This window comes from Haliotis rubra, unplaced genomic scaffold, assembly GCF_003918875.1.
Source record: "Haliotis rubra isolate DU_JTF1 unplaced genomic scaffold, ASM391887v1 Scf656, whole genome shotgun sequence".
NCBI classification, from domain to species: domain Eukaryota; kingdom Metazoa; phylum Mollusca; class Gastropoda; order Lepetellida; family Haliotidae; genus Haliotis; species Haliotis rubra.
Genome location: NW_025767364.1, coordinates 526,685 through 552,816, shown reverse-complemented (window position 1 = coordinate 552,816; position 26,132 = coordinate 526,685). Strand labels below are relative to the sequence as shown.

Genomic DNA, 26,132 nt, shown 5'->3' with positions numbered 1-26,132 from the left:
ATGTTTGCATGGTCAGCTGGGCCCCGTCTCTATACCGCTATGACGCAAATTAACGACGCGCAAAGGGAATCGGAAACCAGCTTAAAGGCCAAAGTTTATCTTGGACAAGATGGCGACCTCCATAGCTATACCGAGACGGGTGCCTCTACTCTTAGTGGCAGAAAATGTGTTACTACCTGGTTCCTCGATGCGAATTCCTGTCAGAAACATCAGGAAGTGAGTGTCTTTCAATTGCACCCGTTGTCCTGGTTTGTCTTAAACGCTATGTTTAATGATCACGTTCACGGCAATCGTCAAAAGTGTGCTGTTAGTGTTATTGTCACGTGACAGGTGCCTGTCAGCTGGTTCCAAGTGCCACATTCAATGATAAACAGGTCCTGATAAAGGGAAACGCTCATGCACGTATATCGACTTCAGTGATCATCGTTCTCATCTTCACTCATCTGTATTAAATATGTTTTATAACTAGTGGGTGATGGTATTTTTCTGATACTGTTTTGGTGAGCATTGCATCATGACTTGCACTGAACTTTATTTAAAAATATGTAACTTTCAAATTAAAGTCTTTTTTTGGCTTTCAACCCTTTTCCTATTCTCTACCAAAGTAACGGAAAACTTTACTGCAAGATATCAGGCTTTCTCCTTCATTTCAAGCCTTCAGATCAAAGTTTAAAAACACTGTCCTTTCAATAAAGTATATTGCACAAATCTATATAGCCAGGGCCATTAACGACCTAGTATTCTGATGTTAGCATATGACAGCTGGATGATATATATTGTAATATTTATGTAAGATTTAATAACTAAAGTATACAATACTCTTTGACAAAGGACACTGGAATGTAACAGCTGTGTGTCCTGGGTTCTCATGAAAATAATGTGAATACAGACATGGTTGTACAACATTTCAGCATGAATATGGTGAAGAGCCGTCTCCTTGGGCGCAATACACTAAGCAGTACTGTCATTGGTGTCATACCTAAGGATCCAGCTAAAGATGATGAGGTAATTTGGCTTCAATCTTCATTTATACAGGGGCGGAAAATATATATAACCTTCTGTGAAATTGTTTTTTTAGGGACCGATCATAATTTATGGCTTGGGGGTGGTGTGTGGGTGTGTGTGTTTGTTTATATGATTTTTTTGGGGGTGTTCCACCCATTTTGTTCTGGGGAGGTAGGGCGGTCATCAATTATGTACACACATGCACTAGGGGGTCATCAATTTTGTACATATAATATTTACAAATTATGCGTGAAAAATATCTGAATGGGGAGGGGGGGGTCATTGATTTTGTACATGACAAGCAGGGGGGATCACTTACTTTGTACATAAATTTTAGGGGGGGGTCAGTCACATTGTACATGCTTCTCCATAAAAATCATCATCGCCCCCCTAGCCATAAATTCTGAACGGTCCCTTACATACAAAAAATATTACAGTATTTAGAAATTTCCTTTGTGTCATGTTGACATTGTTGGGTATTTTCAATATTCATGGTTATGTGCCGCTCTCAAAAGTAGATATTGTTCACATATTTAGTAAGTTAAAACTGCATCAGCATTTCTCAACCACATCATGATGAGACCAAGTTTTTACATACGAGCAGGTTCATCATAAATACTCTTTATATTTAAAAGAAAACTTATTATACCTATTGAATCACAGTAATATTATTCACAACTTTATTACACAAGGGCTATAAGCCACCAGCAAACAAATCTAGGCCACCTTGCTGGGGGTTCATTTACAAATTACATATGTATATTTGGAACAATCTAATGGTTACCATGGTTACAATGTTTTCATAATTAAAGCATACCACTGAATGTCTCGCTATGTGTAGTTTTGGTAAAATAGTTGTGTCTTCAGTTTCTGGTATGTTTTAGTTCACAATATTTCAGGTGATATCAAACCAAAGTAGATATTTTGATACGGTTCATCATGAGATTTGTAAAGTAATTAACTGATGTTGCAGTCTGAATGTGAAAACATGTAAAGAAAATATGTTAGAGTGCTGCATTGATCATGTTCCTTTTGATAGTAGGGCTATGATTTCCCTTTCCTTTTTGTAGAGTGAGTGAGTTTGGTTTTACGCCGCTTTTTGCAATATTCCAGCAATGTCACGGCGGGGGACACCACAAATTGGCTTCACACATTATGCCCATGTGGGGAATCGAACCCGGGTTTTCGGCGTGACCTTTTTGTAGAGGAACAGTCTGCAACTAGACCAAAGCTTTGTACAATTCTGTTCAGCCTAAGAAGCTTAGGTACAGAAGTACTTGTAATAACATTCAAATCAACTGAAATTGATGCTGTCAAGTTTGGGATAATTGCTTGGAAAGGTTTGGGCACAGTTTGGTTGAATATATAACTATCTTCATGTTAATAATCAAACTGACATTTTCCAATTTTCTCTTTTAATTAAATTTGTAGGATGATGAGCTTACAGCACTTCATTCCATAGGCACAGCAGCTGTTGTTGTTCAGATAACTGGTACCAACTGGCCAAGACCAGCATACACTTTACTTGTTACTGGATTGTGCCGGTTTAAGGTGGAATCTATACTTCAGGAAACACCATATCCTATTGCAATGGTTACACAGTTGGACAAACTTTCTGAAAATGACCGGGGTAAGTTTCAGTAGTTACACCAACTTGGTCAAAGGTTAAGGTTTCAAAATGTTTTGTTAGTATTTAGTTTTTGAGACAAAATACAAGTGAAATATATCTGGAACATATTCACTTCTATCCTTGGGAATTTATCTAGACTTGCTCAGGGATGTTTGGCGCTCAGTCAGCAGCAAATGTCAGTACAACTTGCAGAACTGGGAATTGATAATTTCCCAGAATTATATATTTCCCAGTTGATGTTCAGGGTGCCGTTGTACAAAGCGATCACAGCGCTAAGGTGACCGTAAGTCCCATACCTTACATAGACTTGCGGTAGTCTTAGCGCTAAGGTTGTTTTGTACAACGGCACCCTGATCTTCATTACAAATAAGATGGGACCTTATATTACTGCTAAGTAGTGCTGGTATTGGCATACAACCTGCGATACGATACATCACGATACTAAAATTTTACTCACCACGATATATTGCCAAAGTATTGCGCACTGAAGCTGCGATATGATACGAATCCCGATACAAGAGTGGCGATGCGATAAGTATCACGGAAGGACTAAACGCTTATGCGTTTCCACCTCTAGCACTACTACCACAAGTAATACAAAAAATCAAGCAGACGACAATGCTGCAACTGAGTTTGGTCGGCCCTATTGGCCAGCGAGGATATGGCTTCCCGTCCTCATACAAGAACTCGGAAGTCCAATCCTGAAACTACCAGAGTGGTCGAGCCTGCTCGTCCATCCACACACCAAGCAAGCTCACGGGAATCCGGCATTGTTCCAGCTACACGCATGGAGCGTATCAAAGCTTGCCTGAAGACTAGAGGGTACTCCGCCAGAGCAGCGAAAGCAGTAACACTAGCTCTACGCAGATCAACTTGCAACTTGTACGATGACAAGTGGCAGAGATTTGATCAGTATGCAACGAGAAAAGGCTTTACAGCGGTAAAAGCGACCCATCCTCAAGTGGCGGAATACCTGTGTCATCTGCGACAGACGAGACACTTAAAAGGTTCAACACTCTCAACGTACCTGGCTGCTCTCAGCACAGTTATCACAATGAAGACGGGTGTCAAGCTGACCAAAGTACCAGAGATACTGGCACTACTACGCTCGTTCAAGTTGGAAGACCAACAAAAGAAATTCAAGGCTCCTGCCTGGGATCTCAACATAGTTCTACAACATCTCACCAGTGACGCCTACAAGCCTCTAGAACAGACATCCTTTGAACTACTGACTCAGAAAACGCTGTTCCTGATCGCCCAAGCAACAGCAGCATGGATGTCAGAAATACATGCTCTGGACTTTGAACGAACATGATTTGAATCATGACATCGTGACATCGTACATCTAGGACTGAGATAGGATTTTATTGCCAAGAACCAACTGCCCGGCCAGCCTGACAGACAGTTCCACATCCCAGCACTCTCTACAGTCCTTGGGCCACAGGATACACATGATCTATCCTTATGCCCTGTCAGAGCACTAAAAGTCTACCTACAAAGGACAAAAACAAGGAGACGAAAATTCAAGCGCCTATTCATCCCCTTATCTCACGGACAACGTTATCGATATGGATGAGAGCCGTTATACTAAGGGCCTACAAAGCAGCAGGACTTGAGCCTCCATGAGCCCCCCAATCCCCACGAAGTCAGAGCCCTGGCGTCTACACTTGTCCTGCATGGAAACTGCTCGATTACAACAATAATGGATGGCTGCTTTTGGAAATAAGACACAGTGTTTGCCAACCACTACCTCAGAGACATTGTCACCGAAGACGTCTCAGGCATTCACCAGTTTGGGCCACTTGTTGTAGCACAACAACTAACGGTTCCACAAAGGCGCTGAGAAAAATCTCACCCTTTTATCACGTGACTTGTGAAAATCAACGCTCTGGAGAGCAAATGGTTAAAGTCCATGCACACATCTAGGGCAGACTAGCATGAGTGATAGACCCTGTACTTGTATAGGACATACTTGTACATGAAGAAGGGTCACATCTCCTCTTAATGCGCACATCAAGAGATGGAGTTGCAATAGATAACTAATGGAACATTACTATATCTAAAAATCCACATGGAAATGTCAGGAGAAGTTTCGGAAGAAATCTGACAAGTGGTTCCCCCCAGACTTATCAGAGGAAGTTGAAAGAACAGAATCATCAGCAGTGCCGTCATAAGTTCCCATGGGGGGTAATACAGGACGTAAATCAACAGCCAGAGAATCCAGATGTGGCCTGACTCACCACCGATTCCGATGGATTCTGCAAGCATTTAGCATGAGTCAGGATTAGGAAAAATATGTAATTTTCTGACTAAAATTGAGCCCTCCCAACCTCCCCTCTTATGGCACTCTGGATTTCCCTGTAAATTTGGTGTCGGGCATACATACGGAGAGAGTGACAAAACATGGCCGGTCATGTGACCAAAAGGGCACCAAGAAGGCAAGGGAGGTAACTCGTGGGTGAGTGGTGATTTTACGTCCACTTCAAGGGATTTCAAGTGTTCCACTATCATTCACAAGGAGAAAGAGACAAGCATTTAGCATGAGTCAGGATAAGTATAAAATATCATTTTAGTCAGAAAATTACATTTTTGAACATAAACTCCTTTAAGTTGTATGTTTCAAATTTTGCAGAATTTACCACTTATGTTCCTGATTTGTCTTTCAATGGTAATTAGATACAAATCCTAGATAGGTTTGTCCTTAAGATGCCTTGAAAAACAAAGGCCAAATGTGGAGTGATTGCAGGTTTGGCAAGATATGATCAATGGATGCAAGAGCTGTTATTCACTGAGAGTTATCATTGCAGGAAGCCATAAATGTGACCCACTTCACATATGTGGATGTTTTCAGTGATTTCTTGCTGACTAGAAACCTCTTGTATAGATACGTTCATTGTATATGTCAGTTCTGCTATACATTTATTGTGTTTATTATTTATGTTTATTATTTCTGTTATTGAAGAGGATATGGATGAAAACCAGGAACTCACTGCATTAGCGATGAATTTCCGCGACCAAGCTGCCAAACTTGTAGAGATGCTGGATATCTCAATCCCAGTTGTTGCCAAGTTGAAGGTAATCACTGTAACATATTGCTCGGAAGAGCTTATTGAACAAATATGGAGGTACTTGATGATGATTTTTCCTTCATTTAATCACTTTGAAGATTAATCTTTGTTCTTTCTGTGGTGGTGACAGAATACTGTATATCTGCTAAAGGATTCACTGCCACATTGACGTACTACAGTTTGTCTCAGTCAAATAATATATTTTTTAACTTACCTTACCATAGGTCTTATGCATATTACCTCAAGCTCCGCTTAAAGAGATCAGACAGTCGTTGATTCGCCATTCTGTAGAACGGCCACCTCGTGTATCGACGAGTGTACAGGCAACGGAAGTGACGTGATCTCCCCTCCCGCGCAAGCGCGGTCCATCCAAAATCACTTTTACTTCAAGCGTCTTGCTGGTCAGACGTTTTTGGTTCGCTAAGTTTCAGACACTTACTAATAGATTTCAGATATTAAAGTTATTGGTATGTATGTTTTTCTATCTTATGTATCTTCTCTGTGGGTGAAGAACATAATTTACAAGTAACTTCACTTACCTGGCTACCTCGTGTTTATGTTTTTCACTTCGGCTTGGGTGTGTCCCCACGCCCGAAGTTTTTTCCATCGTGGCATGTTTGGGTGTTTTGATACCTCAAGGGTTCTTCCACCTTCTGTTTCATGCTTGTTTTTGTGTACCTTCTTTTTCTTGCCTAATTTGTGTGTTTTTCAACGCTTTTCGCGCTCAGTGTGGGGCAGCCATCTTGGTTGTTTATTATCGACTGTCCCACTTGAATTCAAGGGCCGCCCATTCTTGTGGGAGGGTGCTTCCATTTTTTCGTCTGCAGGGGTTGTTTCTAGGTTTTTTACGTTTCACATTTGTGTGTTACAGCTTTTGGTGTGCATGACCCGGCAGTTTTGTTGCATCTGCAAGGTGCAGAAGTCTGCCAAGGACCCACACCCCTGGTGCCCAGACTGTGCGACTGTTGCCTGTTCCATTGACGAGCGCTGTCACTTTTGTACTCCGCTGTCCGTCGCAGATTTCAAGGCCTACCTCAGCTCTAAGAAGAAACGCTTGTCACAACGGAGGAGGAAAATGTCTTCCCCTGTTTCTTCTGTGGACTCCCGGTCTTCTCCCCCTCGTACGCCGGTCGGACGCTCTTCTCCTGTGATAGATCAGCCGGCCCACCCTGCGCCTCGCTTGCTGACGCTTCGAAGCTGCTACTGCCTGACGCTTTTTGTTGACCTATCCCACCCGGACGCTTTGTCGCATCCGAGGTTCAGAAGTTGCTTCGACGCCTCCTTTGCCGGGCAGCTGCCGGAGCCTGCTAGCACCGTTCCAGCGCCGTTGCCTAGCTTTGTCCCTGCGCCGACGCCTGTGGCACTTGATTCTCCAGTTGCTGACTTGTTGCTTCAACCAACGTCGATGCCTACGCCGACGCCCATGCGGACGCCGGCGCCTATGCGGACGCCGACGCCGACGCCGACGCCCATGCTGACGCCGACGCCTGTACCGACGCCAGCGCCAACTCCGACGCCTTTGGCAGACTACCGTATCCCCAGGAAGGCTACAGTGTCTAGAGAGGAGAACCTACAACGTCAGTTAATGGAAGAGCGCTTCCCGACGTCAGGACGCCGAGCGTTCCCATCGTGCTCGACGATCTCGTTCCAGGTCTCCTCGGCAGCATCATCGGTCTAGGAGTCCTCGTCTTAGTTCGGATACTTCTCTTCGCCGTCGTCGGTCTGATTCAAGGTCTCGCTCTCCCGTACGTTCCAAGGATAGGGAGAGGCGCTCAAGGTCACCGATGCGTGGTAGGCGATACCGTCGGTCCCGTTCAAGGTCACCTCCTGTTCGCCGCTCGCCGCGTCGTCCACGTTCCCCGACAGTTACTTTGAGTGCTGCTTCTCAGTTGTCATCGGTGCGCCCACCGAAGCCTGCTGCTTCGGGTCAACGATTTACTGCTCCTACCGTGTCCTGGGAGGACACTGAGGAGCGCTATTTTTCTCCCGATTATAATGAGGAAATGTTGCAAGAGGATGATGATGATGGGGGCACCTACCTCCCTCTCTCTGCTGTGTTCGACTGGATTGCCGACAGACTGCCGGATTGTCCTTCTCCCTCTTCAGGTTCGGGCCGACCGAAGGCTATTCGGTCTTCTCCGAGTTACTCCTCCCGCCTCACCCGATGGTGGCCGATGCTGTGGCTTCTTTGACGCTGATTTTGCTACTTTGTCTCTCAATACCACGATAAAGGCTCCAAAGTCACGCAAAAGGAGACTACAAGATTCATAGTTTGATTTTGCCGATGGAGGCGCTGCTCATGACGAGTCCTCAAGCTTTATCGGCTTCCCCACAGGCATCCTACCGAGTGCAGGACTCCAAGATGTTGGCCATTGATGCAGAACTCAAGCGGATGTTGAAGCCGTATCAGCGTTGGCCCGGCAACTTCGGCTGCTGCTTGGGATCTGACGGAAGACAACACGTCAAGGTTAGAACATCTTACCACCCTGTTTCAATGGCAGGGCAAGGTGTTGCATGATTTGCTGGCGCACCTCCGGCGGCTCTGGCCATGACAACGGGTTGTTCGGGCGGATGGGTTTCCTGGAGCCCTGTTCTTGGCAGGAAAAGTTTAAACTGTTAAGAGCCCCTTTATGCGCTCGCTTCCTCTTTAATGACGGCATTCGAGGTGTATAAGGAACACGCAGAGCTTACCAATACGGAGGTTTCTTTGTTTACGTCAAGCTTTGAGTTTGGCCTTCGTGGCAGATCATCTGCAAGGGGTAGAGGGAAGCGCCCGTTACGTCCCGAAAGAGACTCCGCCCCGCGACGCCTCTGGCAGAGGGCGTGGCGTGGCAGATCCGAACCTGTTTTTCAGCGCAGCAGGATCGTCCCCTGACCCCTTCGACGCCCCGGCAGGGGTGGTAGGGGAGGCGCCCTTACTTCGGGTCGCTGAAGTTGCGACCCAACACGACTGGGACCTCCCGCCTCAGTCGTGCCGGTTCGCCCTACTCCAGTAGGCGGGAGACTGGGGATCTTCTGGCCCAATTGGACAATCCTGGAAGACCCGCTTATCACCAACATTCTCAGGACCGGTTACAAGCTGCCAATCACCGTGTCACCGCCTCTGACTTCAACGCCCCAGTCACGCGTGTGTATGCTCCAGACCAACAGTTACTGCTAGCAGACAGCATCCACACTCTGTTACGCCAAACAAGCTATAGAGATAGTGCTAGACCCCGACAGTCCCCGGGTTCTACTCACCAATCTTCCTGGTTCCCAAGAAGGACTCAGGGAAACTACTTAATGATTCACAACATGGCAGTTTTCAACCACCTTTATCTTCCGGAACCGCCTCACTTCCGCATGGTGTCCCTGGAACAGCTACGAGCCAAGCTTGCGCCCAGGGTCTGGTTGGCCAGCCTCGACCTTCAGGATGCCTACCTGCATGTGCCCATTTACCACCGTCACAGAAAGTACCTGAGGTTCTTTTTCAACGGGTCCCACTACCAGTGGAAAGTGCTTCCATTTGGAATTTCCACGGCCCCGTGGCTTTTTACTCGGATTACCTCGCCGATCACCCGGTTCCTCCATCTCAGGGGCATCGACTTCGACCCTTATATAGACGACTGTCTCATGAACCACCTCGACCCTCAGTTGCTTCGCAAACAGATGCACTTTGCCATTCATCTCTTGCAGCAACTGGGATGGATTATCAACATAGACAAATCCCACCTGGAGCCGTCCCAGGAACTGACGTTTATAGGAGGCCTCTTCCTGACACATTGCGACCTTGTCAGGATTCCGCTAGATCGCTGGAGAAAGATTGTCAGTTTCGCCAACCGAGGTCTATCCCAGCCGCTCGTGCTCAGGGAGTGGCAGTCCCTCTTAGGTCTCCTCACCTCAGCCCAGGACTTGACGCTCAGAGGTCGCTTGATGCTTCGGCCGTTACAGCGCTTCCTGTTGCCTTACATCCAGGCGGACGACCTTCAGTTGAGGTTCCTTTTGCCCCTGCATCTCCACGCTTACCTCCGTTGGTGGACTGTCGAGTCGAACGTCTGCGCAGGAGTCTCCTTGACAGAGTTTGTTCACGATCACGAACTGTTCGTAGATCGCCTCTTCAAGGTTGGGGTGCTCACCTCAACGACCAGACCACCTCGGGCTGTGGTCAGGCACCCGAGCTAGGATGGCACATCAACAACTTGGAGCTGCAAGCAGTCATTTTAGCGGTTCGACACTGGGTGCCTCTGTTGCGGAACACCAGGCTCCTGATAGCCGGACAATTCCACGGTGGTGTGGTTGATTCACAATCAGGGAACGACCAGGTCCAAACAGTTGTTGGAGCAGACGCTCCAGCTGGCCAGTCTCCTGGACGACAATGGCATCAGCGCCAGAGCCCAACACATCCCAGGGTGCAAGAACGCTTTGGCAGACGCTCTCTCAAGGCCGGGCAAACCGTCTCCAACAGAGTGGATGCTACATCCAGAAGCGTTCAAACTTCTTTGTCACAGTCACGGGCCGCCTCTGATCGACCTGTTTGCGCACTCGCTTCAACACACAGCTGCCGCTTATGCGGTTCTCCGATTCCAGATCCAGCGGCATGGGCGGTCGATGCCATGTCCTTGTCGTGGAGGGTCTGGGCGTGTACGTTTTCCACCGTTCTGTTGCCAGCGGTAATAGCAAAGGTCAAGCGGACAGAGACGATTCGTCTGCTTTTGGTCACGCACCTTGGTGGCCAGCCAGAACCTGGTTCCCAGATCTGCGCTCGCCTCACCGAAAAGAAGTCCGCAACAGTTACCAGACTGGCCTCACCTGCTCAGGCATCCCCACAGTCGACAGTGGCATCCCGATCCGACTCGGTTTCATCTGTGCGGTTGGATCATCTGCAAAAGGCTGAAGGCCAAGGGCTTCCACGGGTGTCGCCAAGGTTATTGCTCGTGCTCATCGAAGTCTCCACAAGATCACTCTATGATGATAAGTGGGTTTCTTTGAGAAGTTTTGTGCACAGAAGTCCAAGGACCCATTGAAGGCTTCTCCTCAGTTTATAGCAGAGTTCCTTCTCTTTCTTCGAAGTCCCGGCGCCTCAAGGGCAACACTATAGGAACTTATTTATCGGCTCTTAACTCCGCTCTGGCGGTCAAGTCGCGACAAAAAGATTTCCAAGGTGCCAGAACTCATCGCCATCCTCAAAGCGCTTAAGCTGGAGGACCAGAAGGCAAAGCTCCGTCCTCCGGCTTGGGACCTAAACGTCGTTCTTCGTCATCTGAGAGGTCCCCCTTATGAGCCCTTGGACACGGCTTCTTTTGAGAACCTCTCCAGGAAGACAGCTTTTCTCTTGGCCCTGGCCACAGCAGCTAGGGTTAGTGAGATCCACGCATTGGATGTCACCAGGGTGCGTTTTGAGCAGTCACGGCATGGTCTTGTTCATCTCGGACTGCTTTGGGACTTCGTGGCCAAGAACCAGCTGCCGGGACAACCGGATAGGATCTTCTCCATCCCTCCTTTGTCTTCCATTCTAGGACCTCACGGCGCTGAGGAACAGCTGCTTTGTCCCGTGAGGGCACTTAAGATTTATATTGCCAAGTCATCTTCCAGGAGGCAGTCTCGTAAGAGACTGTTCATCCCGTTGTCTTCTGTGGTCGAAGGTGAAGTTAATAAGAATACGCTTTGCGCTCTGGCTCCGCATACTACCATCCTGACCGCCTACGATGCCAAGATCTGCCTCATCCTACAGCCACTAATCCGCATGAGATTAGGGCTCTGGCATCCACCATGGCTCTCCACAGAAACTGCACCGCTCCAGCCATCATGGAGGGTTGTTTTGGAAGTCCTCTACTGTCTTCGCTAGTCATTACCTGCGGGATTTGGCCGCCGAGGACGTGGAAGGTCTTCAATCGTTTGGTCCACTGGTGGTTGCTCAGCAACTCACCCATCCTACCGCCCATTAGGTAACTACTTCTTCTTACCTTCTGGTCTTCAGGTTAACTTACACTCTGGGTGTATTTGTTTTCCTTAGGGTTGCCTTTAGTCACTATCTGTCTCCTGTTCCAGGCGCCTCCTGCGACAGTCTGGCGATTCAGTAGTTTCTTCTGGTTTTCCCTTGGCATGTGGGTTTTTCGTGGGACGGTCCTCTGGAGCCCGACACCGCCGTCCTACTGTCGAATCCATATGCATAAGACCTATGGTAAGGTAAGTTAAAAATTTATTAAAATCTAAATATTTTAGATATTTAAATACTTACCTTACCATAGGGCGGTAACTCCCTCCCAACGCTGGATGCTCCTCCCCTCTCTGGGCTCTTCGGACCTGGTCAGTAAAAGTGATTTTGGATGGACCGCGCTTGCGCGGGAGGGGAGATCACGTCACTTCCGTTGCCTGTACACTCGTCGATACACGAGGTGGCCGTTCTACAGAATGGCGAATCAACGACTGTCTGATCTCTTTAAGCGGAGCTTGAGGTAATATGCATAAGACCTATGGTAAGGTAAGTATTTAAATATCTAAAATATTTAGATTTTAATAATTCTTTATAAATCTTTAATTTGTTTTAATCGTTGCCAGAAAATGCTGGAGAATCTGCCAAGTCAGCACCTTCCGGATGTGTGTGCAGCCATTGTGAAAGCCTCCTACACAGAGAAGATTCAGGTGCTGGATGCTGTGGATCTGAATGACAGGTTCAAGAAGGCTCTGCCCCTGCTGATGAGGCAGATCGAGGTATTTATAGAGGGATCCATGAAGATCCGGATTATAATTGATCTTCAGTAACCCATGCTTGTCGTAAGAGGCGACTAACAGGATCGGGTGGTCAGGTTCGCTGACTTGGTTGACACGTCATCGGTTCCCAATTGTGCAGATCGATGCTCATGCTGTTGATCACTGGATTGTCTTGTCCAGACTCGATTATTTACAGAACGGCACCATATAGCTGGAAAATTGCTAAGTGCGGTGTAAAACTCAACTCACTCACTCACTCATAGAGACAGTGTACAGGCTTCCATACTTGCCTTTAAAGGAATGATACAAAGTTGCTAGTGTATAACAGTCTGTACAAGGTTTGAGTCTACTAGCCCAAACTTGTCATATGACATACAGCCTTTGAGGTTTGTGGTAGTCCACAAGTCAAGACTGCTTCTTTTTTAGGGCTATGATTCCAAACCAGTTCTACATACTTCAGTTTTGCTATGAATTGAAACTGAATGAAACTGACAGAAATGCAAGCATAGTAAACATTTATGTCTTGTTCAAACAGAAATAGATACAAACTCTGATGAAGAGTGAAATATGGTTTACTAGTTCTCTGGGTTGCCAAAATAATCCTATAATCTGTTACATGTGATACCTTTGCAAAGCCTGTGTGCAGCGAAAACTCTTTCCTACTAGTAAGGGGGCAGTGGGGTAGCCTAATGGTTAAAGCGTTGGCTCATCACGCTGAAGACCCGGGTTCGAATCCCCACATGGGCACAATGTGTGAAGCCCATTTCTGGTGTCCCCCACCGTGATGTTGCTGGAATATTGCTAAAAGCGGCGTAAAACCAAACTCAGTCAGTCAGTCAGTCCTACTAGTAAGCTTAACAAATATAAGTTAACTCTGCAAATTATAACTGGAAAGGTGTCCAGTCTTAGGAACTTGATCTTTTATGTTCCTACAACTAGGGTCTGAAGCTTCTTCAGCGAGCACGGAAAGATGGCAAGGTGGAAATTGTGACCCGGAAGGAAGGGTCAAGGCCAACCAACATGCGGAGTGTGTTCAGGAAGCTGAGCACAGACTTGGAGGAGGAGGATGGAGACAATGAGTCAGATGACCTTGACCTGGAGCAGAAGATAAAGTATGCTTGGTCATTAGATTGTTTGTGCCATTCATAACGCCTGTCAAGATCCCTGTTGTAATTGGTCTTCAGCAACTCAAGATTCTTGTAAAAGGCAGCTGAAGGCATTTCGTGGTCAGACTCAGCTCACTTGGTTGATGCATGTCACCATATCCCAATTACTACCTACAGACCTACATACATACGACCCATGAAGATATGGATTAGAATTGATCTTCAGTAACCCATGCTTGTAGCTGGAAGAGCCATCGCGACTAACAGGATTGTTGGTCAAAGCGTCAGGCATTGACATTTTATGAGTTCTTGGCAAACGTAATCAAGATCCAGAAGATACAATTAATGTCATCTAGAACAGTTGAATGTAGAGGTTTTAATGTCAAGCAAGAGTTGGTATCAACACCGCTTTAAACAGTATGCTGTTGAATATTGATCTTCGGTAACCCATGCCTATCGGAAGATTATTTACAGACCGCTGCCATATGGCTGCCATATAGCTGGACTATTGCTGAGTGCGGCATAAAACTAACTCACTCACTCACTCATATGCCAATTGTGTAGATCATCGTCAATCACAGGACTGTCTAGTTTAGTCCTTATTATAAAGACCTTGGTCATACAGCTGTAAGAAACATTAAACAACCAACTGTTGCTATTACATGTGATTAGGAAACTGGTAACAGATTCTCTATATGGGGGCGGTTGGGTAGCCTAGTGGTTTAAGCATTTGCTCTTTACGCCAAAGAACCGGGTTCAGTTCCCCACATGGGTACAGTGTGTAAAGCCCATTTTTGGTGTCACCGCCATGATATTGCTCGAATATTGCTAAAAGCGGCGTAAAACCTCACTTACTCACTCACTCACTCACTCACGCTTTATGAAGACAGTTTGAAACTAGAGTATTATCTGACGTCACTGACACTATCACAGCTTCATGTTTCTGTTACGACAGAGCGGCTAACATGCCAGAGCAGGCGCACAAGGCATCAATGAAGGAGCTGAAGAGGCTGAAGAAGATGCCACAGCACATGCCAGAACATGCTATGATCAGGTAGTCATCGGTTTTTAACTTGACAGGATCGCAGTTGTGATCTGGTCCCACTTGCACAAAGCGATCTTAGTGCTACAATGATCCCATACAAACATCGGCTAAAGATGGTCATAATGCTATGATTGCTTTGTGCAAATGGATCCTGATCAAATACTGTGGTAAGGGATGATTCCCATTATTAACGGTTCATGTATCTTAAACATAAGCATAAATATAAGCATAACCATAAAAATGGTTGTCAGCGAAGGTTATTTTTGGCACCGAGTATATGTTTATAATTCCCATGGATAAGCTGACCCCTCAAACTTGAAGTATGTTCCATCAACGACGCAGACACCATTACCAGAATATTACATAATAAAGATTACCGTGTTTGTTTACCTTTTTAACGATCACTGCTTGCATCAACAACGACGCCATTTGGAAAGTGGATATACAGCGTAAGTGTTGGTGAGAATATTACATAATAAAGATAATAAAGGTAGGCATGTGTTAACATATAGCCTATTTGTTAAGTAGGAAAGTATTGCTGATTTTGACTGTGTACAGTCAGACCTCGCTACTTTAACACTTTGGTTTTTAAAACCCGCTCGATAGTGAAACGTCAGCATCGCGGAAACCACAGTATATGCACTGAGTTACTTCCCCTTGATATCTTTCCTTACTATCGATACGTGAAGAAATCAAAATAAAACATCAAAGACAATCACTGGATTTATTACACATTGTTTCACTCACACATTTTACTTACAAAAGTAGTCTTTAATGGTGGGCTGCTGCAAAGGTTGTTTTTTCACCAATCTGGGATTCTTGACTTGGCAGAATTTGACATGCTTGAAACAGTTCTTGATCGCCTGACAGGAAACATCTGCCCATGCAGATTTCACCAACGCAAGGCTCTCTTAAGTTTATACACTGGGGTTTGTCGCCTTCAGCACACGCGATGAAATGTCTCACTTATATCTCTTGTAATAAGCTTTGAATGTCCGAATAATACCAGCATCAAGTGGCTGAACTACCGATGTAGTGTTGGAGGAAGAAAGTGAACTTTGACATTTGTCACGGAGAAGTATGACGCGAACGCCACGCGGACTCCTACACTGTCTATCAAAAGTTCTCAGCCAATCACAGAACATGTCAGAGGTCATCCACGCTTCGTGTTGAAACAGTACCCAGCATAGATTTCGGATTGAAGTCTTTCCCAAAACAGCGTGGTCGTCGAAATTTCCCTATCACTTATGATAAAGGGATCAGCGGGATGAGTCGCTAAGTCGCTAAACAAACAATGTGTCACTTTGCGGATTCAGATTAACGAGGACCAGATTACCGCGCCTGACTGTACATGCTTAAACAAGTGAGAAAATTTGAAAAGTTTTTGCCGTTGAGACGATTCCTCGTGATCTGTGTTCAATTTCAGTTTGCCCCTTAGCAATGCTTCGAGTTGCAAGTGAGCGGTTTGGGTCGTATGAATGAGTGACTGTGAGTGTTGTGTGTTGCAGGAACTACTTGGAGCTCATGGTGGAGTTACCGTGGTCCCGCCAGAGCAAGGACGCCCTAGACATCTTGCAGGCCAGGTGTGTCATGTTACAGATTGTGTAGGTTATAACAACAGTTACAATGGCGTTATTACCCTGTTAGTCTGGAAAACCACCCTTTGGAATAATGGCGACTGGGAACCACAATTTGTGAGTAAAGGGACATAACTGTCGGACCGGGGTCTGACTAGTTACAGTATGACAAGATTATATTGTATCTACATTGGAATGTTTGGTGCAAGCTGATGAACCTCATGGGGATTTGGGGAAAAACAGGTGCCCTGTACCAGTGTATGAAATAAGCCAAACCCCAGCCAGACATCAGGGCTGGTAACTTCAAAATGTTACCAGTCCAAAATGGATTTAACCAGACCAGACACCAAAATATGACTCAGATGTATGTAACATCTAAATTTTTTACCAGACCATCAGGCTGGCTAGCGGTAAATCTAGACTGTCCGTCCGAAATCTAACCAGTCTCGGGCGGTCAGACGGGCCTTATTTCATACACTGCCTGTACCCAGTGCTTGTTATTAGAACTGATTGTGCGTCATCATGGGTGTGGCCAGGACGACTGTATGTGATTGTGCCCTGATCATGTGGAGTGTTGTTTATGCTATCTGCCACTTATTTATATGGCCAATTTATAAATTATTTTTACCACTTGTTATTGACTGAGATAAAAACTCATTCATGTGCTGTAATATTTGTTATGTTTGATGTTACACTTTCTCAGTGAAGTACAGATTCTAGTACTTTTTGGGGCCTAAGTCCCATCCAGGTTTCGAACCCTCACTCTCAGAGTAGCACCTAATCACCAGCCCACAAAGTCAGCAATCTATCCCAGCAACCAGAGATTCCACAAGAGTGTAAACCCCAAATATAACATGTTACATTTGTTGACTGAGATGAACAACAATTATGCTGAGTTTATGGTTTCATCCATGTGATGACCCAGTTCTATGTCCTGACAGGAAGGATCTGGACGCTGACCACTATGGCCTGGACAAGTTGAAGAAACGTGTCCTGGAATACCTGGCAGTCCGCCAGCTCAAAAACTCTCTCAAGGGTCCAATCCTTTGTTTTGTCGGACCCCAGGGGGTGGGAAAACTAGTGTGGGACGGTCCATAGCCAGCACACTGGGCAGAGAATTCCATAGGTAACTCGGCCTTTATCTACAATGAGTACTTCATTGAACACAGTGAGGTGGTTGGGAAGCTTTAACTGTTGATATATTTCATGTTAATAATTATGTTTGTGGTAGATTCAAGTATTTGTACATATATACATAGCTTTTAATTTAGATTAGTGAGATTAAGTTCAGTTAGTATAAAGTAATGCAGTTTTGGACCTTGGTACATTTGTACATAGATTTTTATTAAGATTAGTTAGATTAAGTGTCGTTAGTATTAAGTAGTGAGGTTTATGCCCTTGTCATCATTAATTACTTTTGTTGTGTATTGATAATACGTTTGTGCTTTTTACTTTATTCCAGTTGAAAGGAATTGACTTTTTTCATGTATGTTTGAATTATGTTAAAAGAAAGTCTTGTCTCTTTGTTCCAGTTATTGAATTAAGTTTTGTAAACAGCAGGCTAGATTACATAAAAACACAGACTTTCTCTGATAGTCCTGTGAATTCTGTTTGTCCACTAGGATAGCACTGGGGGGAGTTTGTGACCAGTCTGACATCCGTGGTCATCGTCGGACCTACATTGGCTCCATGCCTGGACGGATCATACAGGGGCTGAAACTCGTCAATACCCACAACCCGGTCTTCCTGCTGGACGAGATAGATAAGCTGGTATGTGCAGATGCATGTATTTCTCAGTTGGTAACTAAGTCGACAATGACTAATGTTTGACCTTGTGGTAACAGGCAACTAATGGAGATCAGCTGAATACAACCAAGCTCTGTGCTGTCGTACCAAGATGTGGTGTCATACCCTGTTGGGATGTCATTCGTTGATGGGGTACAGATATGATAATTGGCAGCTCCCTGTGATGTAGATGGAATATTGCTTACTGTGGCTTTAAACACACCCCATTCACTTCCTCACTGACTGGTGTCATACATTGATGGGGTGTCATAACCTCATGTGGTGTCATACATTGATGGGGTGTCATAACCTCATGTGGTGTCATACATTGATGGGGTGTCATAACCTCATGTGGTGTCATACATTGATGGGGTGTCATAACCTCATGTGGTGTCATACATTGATGGGGTGTCATAACCTCATGTGGTGTCATACATTGATGGGGTGTCATAACCTCATGTGGTGTCATACATTGATGGGGTGTCATAACCTCATGTGGTGTCATTCATTGATGGGGTGTCATAACTTCATTGTCATATGTGGTGTCACCCCATGTGGTGTCATATGTTGATGGGGTGTACCTCATGTGGTGTTGGGGTGTCATAACCTCGGGGTGTCATAACCTCATGTGGTGTCATGCATATGATGGGGTGTCATACCAGGATGAGGTGTGGGTGTTGACATATGTTGATGGGGTGCCCTAATAAGCCTCATAGCCTCATGTGGGTCATACCCGCTGGGAAACTGGGATTAAAGTGTCAAAAACCTGATGGGGTCCATGTAATGTAACTGGAATGTGGCTTATGGTGACTTTAAACAACACTCCCTCACTGACTGACATCATCTCATGTCTGGTGTTGCAGAGCAAGAGTCTCCATGGCGACCCTGCTGCTGCTCTGCTGGAAGTTCTGGACCCGGAACAGAACAACAACTTCGTAGATCAGTATCCTAGTTTAACGTCCGGAGATAACCATTATGTGCAGGTGTTAGTGAGAATTTCCTGAGGCCTCAAATAGTAACATTTCTGTGCATCAGATACTATTGATACCGAAATATGTGTTTATTGACATGTTCTGTCAGTTTTAAGTGCTGTCAAACACAAAATTTCAAACATTACTTTTGGATCGACAAACTTTGACCTTGTTGTGTTTTTGAGATAAACGATTTGATGAAACCTTGTAACGTCCCCAAAAGCGTTAATGTATGTTTCATAACTATGGCTATATGTCAGAGGTGGATCCAGTATTTTGAAAGAAAGGGAATGTGCATATAACCCAAGTCACAAATGTACATGGCTGAGGGTGCAGTTAACTTGTAAGGTGTATGACAATAACAATGGGAGTCACACCTGCACAATCCCTTTCTGAATCCAGCCATGTATATTATTCCTGAACAAATTCAGCTACCTCAATGTCCCGTTTGACCTGTCCCAAGTGCTGTTCATCGCAACAGCCAACAACATGTCCACCATTCCACCAGCCCTCCTGGACCGCATGGAGTTGATCCAGATCCCGGGCTACACCCAGGAGGAGAAGGTCAACATCGGTGTCCGCCATCTCATGCCCAAACAACTCAAGGAACATGGACTGACTGCGGAACAGATACAGATCCCTGAGGATTCCATTAAAGTTCTGGGTAAGCATACATACTGTTTCTGTTCTGATGATATTCTGTAAATAATGAAGTCAAGACAAGACAGGTTATCTGATTGATATTACTGCTGGAGAACAGTTCTGTGCTGGAAAATATTCTGTGTTCTATAGTGGAGACCTGTTCTAAGCTTGGGAAGTCAGGGAAGTATTCTGTGGTTGGTAACTATTTCATGCTGGGGATCTGTTCTATGCCAGGGGAAGGAACTATTCCCTGTTGGGGAGTTATTCTGTGGTTAGGAAGTGTTTTATGCTGGAGAACGATTCTTTGTTTGAGAATTGTTCTATGTTGGAATCTCCACCAAATCTGGAAAAATCCAGCTATTTTACACTGCAAACTGATTTATATTATTGATACATACAGAGAATGGGACTATAACTTATGTGATAATAAATCATGACCCAACGGGGACAGACTTTGAATGTTCCATTTCTTCTCAAATGGGGAGGTAAAATGAATGATCAGGTGCAATGAGGAATAATTTCAGGTTGTTGATCATAATGGAATCACTGTTTTGTCTGGGTCAGAGGTGATTGTTTACGGGCTGCTGTAATGTTGTGAAATACAGTCAAATCCCGATGAATCGAATGCCAGTGTCTCGAATATTATGCATAACTCGAAGTACCTGTCGGTCCCGACCATTCCCTGTTATAGTTGTCATCATTTGAATACCGGTTACACGAATTCGTCTCATAAATACACACGATGACTCGAGAAGGAAATTTGGTCTCATGAGATTCAAACAACAGCAATCTTGTATACATAAGCCGGAAGTCAGTCAATGAGAAGTTGATTGGTGTAGCAAACTGATCCAATTAACAAACCAGCGCGGCTGACACCTTTCCACCATTGACGGGTGAGTTCAAAAGGCAGATTAGTGATTTTGCGGAAATCACTGTCTGAGCTAATCAGACTGGAACTGATAAGGTGCCCCTATTAGTGATATGGATCATTAGATAAACAAATGCTTAGGTGGAGGAATTAGGACTGGATCATCTTTTTTTCTACCCTCATAGACATACCTATGTCTCGAATACATTGATAAGTCGAATTTATTATATGGTCCCCAGTGATTCAACTCATTGGGATTTGACTGTATGTCCAAAACATCAAATAGAACTATCTACAGTGGTTTTAGGAGGTAGTATTGCTGTAAGATGATGTTTGTGTTCCAGTGGCAAAGTACACCCGTGAGGCAGGTGTTCGTACGTTGGAGCGACGTATTGCAGCCATTTGCCGGGCCGTGGCTGTGCGGGTCGCAGAGGGAGTGTCCAAAGCTCGTCGGGAGAAGCTGGAAGCCACCCAGGGTGACAAGAAGGATATCCCCTCTGAGATTCTGTCGGCGAATGATTCTCACGAGGCCTCCACGCTCGCCCACCCTCCTGAAATGCCGATAGTCATCGATGAAGCTGCCATTGAGGACATCCTAGGGGTATGTGGCCACTACTGGAATATTATTGTTTGTTTGTGGTTTAACGCTCAGGTCTGTAAATAATCTGGTCTGGACCAGACAATCCAGTGATCAACAGCATGAGCATCGATCTACTCAATTGGGATACGATGACGTGTCAACCAAGTCAGCGAGCCTGACCACCCGATCCCAATAGTCGCCTCTTACGACAAGCATGGGTTACTGAAAACCAATTCTAACACGGATCCTCACAGGTAACTAGAATATTAACATTGTGTGCTTACTGGGAATTTCACACACCAAAATGTACTCCCCATCAAAAGTTTAGACTCACTAGTGTAAATGTAGCCACTTACTTCAGTCAACTGTTCTGAACTAGATTTTGTAAAATAATCCATGCAGTTTAAAGGTACTGTTTATACATGAGCTGATGTATTGTAAAACAAATTCATGATGTTGAAAAGTTTATTGTCATGTGTTCAATAAATGATGAAACTTGGTGAGAAAATGGCGATTTTTTTTGTCAAAACTTTACACGAAAATGCAGCTGTTCATTTGCACATGATCTTCAGCAATTTGATGCATGATCCTGATACAATTAATCTGCATAAGGTTTGCAGATGTTTCCCCCAAGTTAGTGGAGAAATTCATCTTGTAACCATATGTACATACATAACTTATAGTGATTGATTTAAGCGAGTCTAAACTTTTGATGGGTAGTATATATGTAATTTACACAATACCCTCGGCAGAGCTTGTTCGAAAAAAATGCAGATCTTTTGAAAAATCTTGTAGGTACATCTTTGACCCAGATTATTACCATCGCTTGTTAGGTTTGCAAAGACAGTAGTCAGAATATTAAAATTAGGTAAAGAATATATAGTTTTCATAAATATGTGTATATTAATTGTTAATAAGAACACTAAGTCTTTTCCACTGAACATGCTCATTAGTTGAAGATTTGAAGCCTGTTGTCCAATTGATGAGAAAGAAGTTTGACTGATCCGATGTTTGGCACATGCAACTTGACGATGTTACTTTTGATGAGTGAGTGAGTTTAGTTTTACGCCGCACTCAGCAATATTCCAAGTATATGGCGGCGGTCTGTAAATAATCGAGTCTAGACCAGACAATCCAGTGATCAACAGCATGAACATCGATCTGCGCAATTGGGATGACATGTGTCAACCAAGTCAGCGAGCCTGACCACCCGATCCCGTTAGTCGCCTCTTATGACAAGCATAGGCGCCTTTTGTGGCAAGCGTGGGTTGCTGAAGACCTATTCTACCCCGGATCTTCACGGGTCCGGTCAAACTTGAACGACATGTAAAATATTTGCTTTATCCATATGAGTTTCTATTATTTTTTGTTCCCCCTCATTTCGGGCCTACTTTTGATGAAGCCATCAGAAAGTGAAAGCAGACGTGTCACATTGCACATCTTATGGAAATATCTCATATGTTGTAAGAACATATAGTTACAGAGTTGGCGTTCTTGACCAAAACTTGATGAAGATATTCTTAAACGCATGCATATTTCCTGTATACATAAGACATGCAGTATCAGTTTATGAGCTCTTTCTGTATAGTATTGAATCCAAGGTGTTTGCAAAGACATGATAGATTGCGGGCTACATTGACATCAGTTGGATGCTAATACTAGTAACAGTAGAACAGGGTTTGATTCCTTGTATGAAATGTTCAGATATTCTGAGCCAGGGAAGATGTTTTGTGTAATCATTGTGTGAAATATTCAGATTTTCGTAGCCAGGAAATATATTTTGTGGAATCCTTGTGTGTTGTAGCCTCCTATGTATGAGAGAGAGATGTCGGAGCGCCTGGGGCAGCCAGGAGTAGCAGTCGGGTTGGCATGGACTGCCATGGGGGGCGAGATCATGTTTGTGGAGGCGACTCGCATGGAGGGAGAAGGAAAGATAACTCTGACGGGACAACTGGGGGATGTGATGAAGGAGTCTGCTAACCTGGCTCTCAACTGGGTCAGGGCCAATGCAACTAGAGTAAGTTGTCCATCTTCTGAAGCTACAGTAGTAGTTCATCAGCTCCTGAAGCATGTGTCAACCAAGTCAGCGAGCCTGACCACCTAATCCCCTTAGTCGCTGTTTTACGGCAAGCATGGGTTGCTGAAGACCAATTTTAACTCGAGCTTCACAGGTAGGAAATAGTTGGAGCTACCTCCCTTTTCCATGCTAGGATCTGCTGATTTGAATCTCAGATCCGCCCTGATGAACAATTATTGGTTCTCAGCACCATGACCCACTATGTGGGGTTTAATACCAGAGTGGAAATCATGTAAAAGTGGCACCACTCTCTGCTTTCATGCCTTATTTAGCTGACATTATTTAAGGCTTGAGGCAATTTTGAAATGACCTTTGATATTTTAGACAATTTTGTTTGGTGACAAGGTGAAATCTATTCTCCAGCTGAACATGAAATCTGACCTTTGGACAACACTGACCTTCACATTCACTTCCCTGCGGGTGCTGTTGGCAAAGATGGACCATCAGCTGGTGTTACCATAGCAACTGTCCTGGTGTCACTCTTCAGTGAGCGATGTGTTCGCTCAGACACAGCCATGACAGGGGAGATCACTCTAAGAGGACTTGTTTTGCCTGTAGGTATTAAACAATGTTGAACTGGTTATGAACTTGTTTGTGATAACTCACTGTAATAAAATGCATAATTTCTCCTTAATTCTCCATTCATCTTAATGAAAGGTTCTTAGATATTGTCCAAAAAGAAACATTTATGAATGTCTTGGATTTTGCAGTGGCATAGGAGTATAGTATATTGAACTTAGAATGAAGGAAGGTTGATAATGTTTGTCAGTTCACCAAAGCCTTTTGTCTTATTACCTAGGTCGGTGGTATAAAGGAGAAGGTTTTGTCAGCACATAGAGCAGGAATTAGACGTGTGATCCTGCCACGCAGGAATGAGAAGGACTTGCAGGATATCCCCGCTAACATTCTGGTAGGTACTAGTGTTGGGAATTGGTTAAAATCTTATAATTGATGATTGGTTCATTACAACCGATCAATCATTCAAAAATATTGGTTAGCGTCATTAATGAAATTTGTTAATGCACATAAAAATAAGGAAAAAACATGTAGTTCTTTTGGGCTTTTTTGGCAAAATTTCACATCTTTAAAGGATGACTAGTATGTTAGGAACATAAATTTCTCGGAGTCTTTAAGATAAATTCAATCATGAGTTGAAATGAGCATGTAGTGCTTATGAAATGTAACAGACAAAACCAACCTCGTGAAAAATATTGTTAATGAAAACAAGTGTTTCAGTACTGTTTGTGTTTGATTATGAGAAAACATGATCGACTGCTTAGTCGTTTAGTCACTGCGACCAATCTTCGATCATTTCAATTAATCGGACCACCACTAGTAGGTACATGCAGCAGTGACAGGAATATGTTGGAGGACATGCAGCAGTGACAGGAATATGTTGGACTTGCATGGATATCCAAACATTTCAGGTTCAGACTCACTGCAAAAATAATCAGATGGCTCATCAGCAGGACATTTGAATGAGAAGTACCTGATTAGTTGAATAAACTTGGTATGTTGCTTTGGCTTTGAAGGCTGTTTAGTGCGTGTGATCCATAGACTTATCTGAAAACCATAGAAACAGCCAAGAACTGAAGTAGATTTGCCAACACTGGCCTTCAGTTTATTTAAGTAATAGACATTGTCACAAAATCATGTTGAACACAAGTGTCGTTTTGATTTTCCAGAAGGATCTATCTGTTGTGTTGGCAAGTAAACTAGAAGATGTCCTCAATGCGGCCTTTGACAGAGGGTTCCCGTCCCTCGCTCCTTCCCCAGTGGATGTCAGCAAGCTCTAACAACCCTGACCTTCCAGGATCACCTTGACCTTGCCTTGGCCAACCATAGATCTTTCTTTACCATATGGTATTCACAACACAGATTAGATTGATGCTTTAATTTATGAAATGGATGGTTACTTTTAGGATATAAAAATGTATGAATATGAAGATGAATATATATTTGCTCCTTGATGCATCAATATATTTTCTGAAAATTGTAGCCAAGTTAAAATTATTAAAATGAATATTGATGAGTGTTGAGTGTTTGTAGCTGATGCTTCTGATACAAGTTGGCCATGTTGGAGCGAGTGAATGTTATTTTAAGCCACAGTCCGCTATAACCTAGCTGTATCATATTAAAGTGTGGACCAGGCATACTAGATCTGTATTGTCAAATAACATTGTTGTTTAACAGATGTTTACCATCATTAATTTAGTAATTGGGAGTAATTGCTGTAAGACGTTTGTACTGGAGAGCTATATGCCATATAGTTCCCCTGTAGTCTCCAAGATTGTCGGGGTGGTGGGGTAGCCTAGTGGTTAAAGCGTTGGCTCGTCACGGCGAAGACCCGGGTGTGAATCCCCACATGGGTACATTGTGTGAAGCCCGTTTCTGGTGTCCCCCGTCGTGATGTTGCTGGAATATTGCTAAAAGCGGCGTAAAACCAAACTCAGTCAGCCAGTCAGTCCAAGATAGTCACTGCTGATGTCTGTGTGAGAATGAGTGTGGCGGGAATGACTGTCAGGGTAGATAACTCTGACTGACTGGTTTCAAGCATTCTACTGGAAAGGATGGATGGCCTTTAACAAGAGACTGGTTGAACTGATGTATAGTTGTGTGTCATAATGTTATCTGGTGTGGTCAAATGCGAAGTTTAGTGGATCCTTTCCAGCTGAGATGTTTTGCATTTTGGAAATGAATAAAATATGCGTTATAAACAGATAAATACGGAGGAAAATGTTATATTCTGAAAATTGCTATTGATGATTGTTTGTATAACAATGCATTTATTGTGTGTGTAAACACATTGATTTCTTGTGACTCAGAACGCTTGGCACCTACCCACTATCACATGTATAGGTTGACATCATACCCTTTGCTATGATTTGGAATGAGTATATGTGTAGCTTATCAAGAAAATGTGTTTTATTCAAGGATGCAAGTTTATTTTGAGATGTGAATCAATCATCTCTTCTTTATCACTGAATGACTTGATCACAATGGGTGCATCTGTTGTAATTATGATGTACTAGTACTTGCTACATGGTACTGATGTTCTTGTTATCAATAAAATGTTACGGAATATAAA

At 44.1% G+C, this 26,132-nt stretch overlaps 1 protein-coding gene across 1 annotated transcript; it reads left to right on the top strand.

Moving 5' to 3' along the window:
* The first annotated feature begins 89 nt into the window (after window positions 1–89).
* On the top strand, window positions 90–26,132 carry LOC124257290 (lon protease homolog 2, peroxisomal-like). The gene is given in 18 exon segments (XM_046691303.1): window positions 90–216; window positions 912–1,005; window positions 2,437–2,635; window positions 5,598–5,710; window positions 12,241–12,393; window positions 13,333–13,505; window positions 14,455–14,553; window positions 16,053–16,127; window positions 17,063–17,187; window positions 17,190–17,247; window positions 17,744–17,891; window positions 18,770–18,849; window positions 19,309–19,541; window positions 20,732–20,988; window positions 22,772–22,991; window positions 23,408–23,598; window positions 23,844–23,954; window positions 24,730–26,132. Coding segments are annotated over 18 exon segments (2,547 nt in total). The 5' UTR covers window positions 90–109; the 3' UTR covers window positions 24,841–26,132.